This window comes from Nicotiana tabacum, chromosome 9, assembly GCF_000715075.1.
Source record: "Nicotiana tabacum cultivar K326 chromosome 9, ASM71507v2, whole genome shotgun sequence".
Taxonomy (NCBI): Eukaryota; Viridiplantae; Streptophyta; class Magnoliopsida; order Solanales; family Solanaceae; genus Nicotiana; species Nicotiana tabacum.
The window spans coordinates 103,783,426-103,786,914 of NC_134088.1; the positions used below are offsets into that span (position 1 = coordinate 103,783,426).

General features: G+C 35.1%; 1 protein-coding gene across 2 annotated transcripts; it reads left to right on the forward strand.

The window, feature by feature from the left end:
- LOC107789910 (uncharacterized) lies at nucleotides 1–3,195 on the forward strand. 2 transcript variants are annotated; one of them, XM_075221972.1, is made up of 10 exons: nucleotides 1–219; nucleotides 1,072–1,142; nucleotides 1,251–1,460; nucleotides 1,652–1,670; nucleotides 1,751–1,798; nucleotides 1,908–2,080; nucleotides 2,263–2,358; nucleotides 2,478–2,559; nucleotides 2,674–2,806; nucleotides 2,898–3,195. In XM_075221972.1, exons 1-10 carry the CDS (start codon nucleotides 207–209, stop codon nucleotides 2,947–2,949), a joined length of 897 nt encoding a protein of 298 aa, XP_075078073.1. In that variant the 5' UTR covers nucleotides 1–206; the 3' UTR covers nucleotides 2,950–3,195. The 2 variants fall into 2 exon arrangements, with proteins under 2 accessions (XP_075078073.1, XP_075078074.1); XM_075221973.1 differs by having other exon boundaries at nucleotides 2,487–2,559.
- Nucleotides 3,196–3,489: the final 294 nt, after the last annotated feature.

Consider the following 3,489-nt stretch of genomic DNA (forward strand, 5'->3'; position numbering starts at 1 on the left):
AATACTACTATTTTTTGCTGTCAAATTTGGGAACTCAAAAACCCTAGGTTTACAAAGCCTCACGGCAACTATTGCTATATAAACCCTTCTAAAACCCCTCTTTCTTCCGCCCTCTCAATTCTTTGCTCTTTGCATATCAGTCTTCCGTCTCCTCCTTCCTCCCCTTTTCTCTGCTCCAAAATTTAAGCTTCCACCAACAATCAGCAATGGAGTTTTGGGGTAAGCTTTAAATTCCATTTATATGTATTTTTTTTTTGTTTCCTTTTGTCTCTGTTGGTAATTATTTGAAAAGAAAGCATGTTGCTCAATCTTATTGCCGTGTTTCTGGTAGGATGTCTTTTTTTTTTGTGTTGAGGTTGCATTAATCTTGTTGGGGTATGTCTAAAAGCTATAAACTTTACCAGGTTTTATTGCTATTATTGTTTTAAAGGTTTAATATTTGTGATGAAATTTATTACCCAAGTTATGACATAGACAAGAGAATTAAAACTGTAAGCTTTCCTCAAGGTTTTGAGAAAATTGAATGCCTGACTTTGAAATAATAATTCTATGACATCTCTTTTAGTTTTTGCAAACTATAGCCTGGTTACTTGCTAAAAAAGGAGTTTTCGAAATTTTGGTGTGAAATTGCTAAAACCAGTAGTAATTTTTTATTTGATTTGGAGTTAAAACCTTGAACCAAAACCAACCAAACCGACTTTCTTATCAAATATAGTATATTTGTCTTTTAGATATATTGAAAGTAACATGATAAAGGATGTAAACTATATACAATGTAAAGATTTTTACACCATCAGTGTTGTTTGACTCCACTGTAGTAGTTTAGTTACCGATATTATGAGGTAATCACATAATGCGTGTTATAGAGATTTACTTGTAATTTCTTACACCTTTAGTGCATAGAACTTAAACTCATAATTTGAAACTCAAACACCTGTGCTTATTTGTTCAAACTTGCACCTCAATTTCTTTGTTACTATTAACTGTTTCCGTGGTTGTAGAAGTTAGTTCTGACACCATGTGCCTTGGAACTTGTTAAAGTGATATCTCTTTTATATAAATTATGTGTAGGTGTTGAAGTGAAAGCAGGAGAATCTCTAAAGGTCAGGCCAGAGCTTTATAAGCTCATTCATATTTCCCAGGTTAGTGTTTTTTCTTTTGTCTTTGTATTTTCTCTCATACTAGCTTAATGTCTACAATTGCATATTCTTTCTCGGGCATTTTTGAATGCTGAAATCTTGGTTTTGCAGGCAGCTTTAGGTGAAGTGAAGGATGCCAAAGAAGCCAAAACTGTTCCACTACGCGTCACTGTCGGAGAAAATAACTATGTCATTGGAACTCTATCAGCTGAAGAAAGACCTCAATTGATGTTTGATTTGGTTTTTGAAAAGGAGTTTGAGCTTTCACATGGCTGGAAAAATGGGAGTGTCTACTTCATTGGATACACAGCTGATGACCCAACATATCCTTTGCTTAAAACTATTTGATTGTTTGTCAGCACTTTTTAATACTAAATATTACTCCACTGTTCAGTCAGTAACATAAAAGCTTATTAATGTTACCAAATGATAATAGGGATGCACGACTTATTCGTTTTCTTCTTCATATCATTTTCCTTGACTCCACCTGTTTGGTTGTTTCTTCTGTCTCCACTGATGAGATTGACTCTGGTGAGTTTTTGGACGTCAAGTTATGTTAGAGATACTTGTCTTTGTAACTTTAATCTAATGTGTTTTTTAAATCTCACCAGAAGATGAAGATTCTGAGGATGAAGAAAATGTTTTAGCTGCTCTAAATGGTTAGTTCCTCAAATCTCTTCTCATGTTGTCACTTTGTACTCTCTTTTCTCAAATTCTGCTCTCCTATTTCTTATTTCTTAATGTCTAATCAACTATCAAAATTCTTAGGAAATCTTGAGGAGAAAAAGGCCGATGTGAAGGATGTAAAGCCTGTGGCAAAAGAGGCTGCACCTACTAAGGCAAAAGCTGCAGTAGCTGAACCTAAGAAGGCGGAGTCTGATGATGATGACGACGACGATTCTGATGATGAAGATGATAGTGACGAGGCAGAAGATGGCATGGTATGATTCATAATGACTTTTATGATGCTTATTTTGCATATTTTATTTATTTACTATGAGGAAAAATGCATTACCTCATGATTACCAACTTGTTTTAACTTTAAGCTGCTTATTTGCAAACGTTTGTGTACTTTGTATTCTGTCTGTGTATTGAGCTTTTTTCTTCGCTTTGGTTTTTTTAGGATTCTGATGGTCCAGAAGGAATGGATTTTTCTGATGATTCTGAGGATGATGATGATTCGGAGGAAGATGAGTCAGAAGAAGAGACACCTAAAAAGGTACTATTACATTTAGCTTGTTTAATATTTGTGCTTTTTCTTGTTTTATACTTTTGAGTTGGAACCATTTGGCTTAACTTGCGTTGTGTTTTTGTCTAATTGAGTGTTTTATGATGAAGTCTGCGCAGAACAAGAGGCCTGCTCCACCTGCTAAAGCTGGTTCTGCCAAAAAAGTAAAACAAGCTACACCCGACAAGTCAGGTTTGATATATTTTTCATCCTTCAGTTCTATTGTCATTGAATTATGGAAGGCAACTTAATACTGAATGCTGATGTAGGAGCTCGGTTCCATTGACTAATATTGTCTTTTTGCAGGTGGCAAGAAAGGTCCAGCAACACCTGCCTTTGCTAAGCAAAATGGTAAACCTGCAGCAGCCAACGGTAACAAGGGAAAGGGTCAGAGTCCAAAATCCGGTGGCCAGTTCTCTGGCAAATCTCCCAACAACAGGTATGTACAAACTCATTCACAAAGCCCATTCCTGTTTCTTGCATCCTTCTCTGCATATAGCTAATTTTTATTGACAAAATTTGTGTTGCAGAAACTTCAGTGGCCAACAGAAAGGTTTCAAGGGTAAGCATGGGAAGAAGTAGGCTACTAATATATGAAGTCGTTTTGAAGAGGAAAAAGTAATTTATTTTTAATTTAAAGGGAAATTATCCGTGCTTTAAGCTATTTTCCCCTCATAGTTACAGTAGGTCAATTTTGGATGAGTGTTTTCCTTACCAGTAAGTTTTGTCGCTATATTCATTTGGTACAACACCTTTTGTGATACATTTTTGGGATCTTATATTATTCGCATTCTTTGTTAATTGGAATGTTGCAGCATAGCTCATTATAACTGTTGCTTGTACTCATTATCTTACTGTTACAGACTGCATATGCTACTATTTAAATTCTGTCATCGAAAATAATTGAATTTTGTTTCAAAATTTTAAAATTATGTGAAACCTTGATTAACTGTCATATGGAGACCCTTTGGAGTCTTGATTTGCTTCACAGAAAAAGAATTGTCATTGAATTAAGAACAAACAGGCTTCTCCTGACTAGTGTATTTTGAAAAGTCTCTTTAGAATTCTTGATTCTTTTGTTCATGAGAATATTCACGCGCTTCGGTCAAAATAGTGTAGACA

Bases quoted from the DNA above. Each gene is read 5' to 3' on its own strand.
- LOC107789910 (XM_075221972.1), top strand. The intron at 2,359-2,477 runs GTACTATTACAT...TTTATGATGAAG, and splicing joins AAGAAGAGACACCTAAAAAG to TCTGCGCAGAACAAGAGGCC. The intron at 2,807-2,897 runs GTATGTACAAAC...TTTGTGTTGCAG, and splicing joins GGCAAATCTCCCAACAACAG to AAACTTCAGTGGCCAACAGA.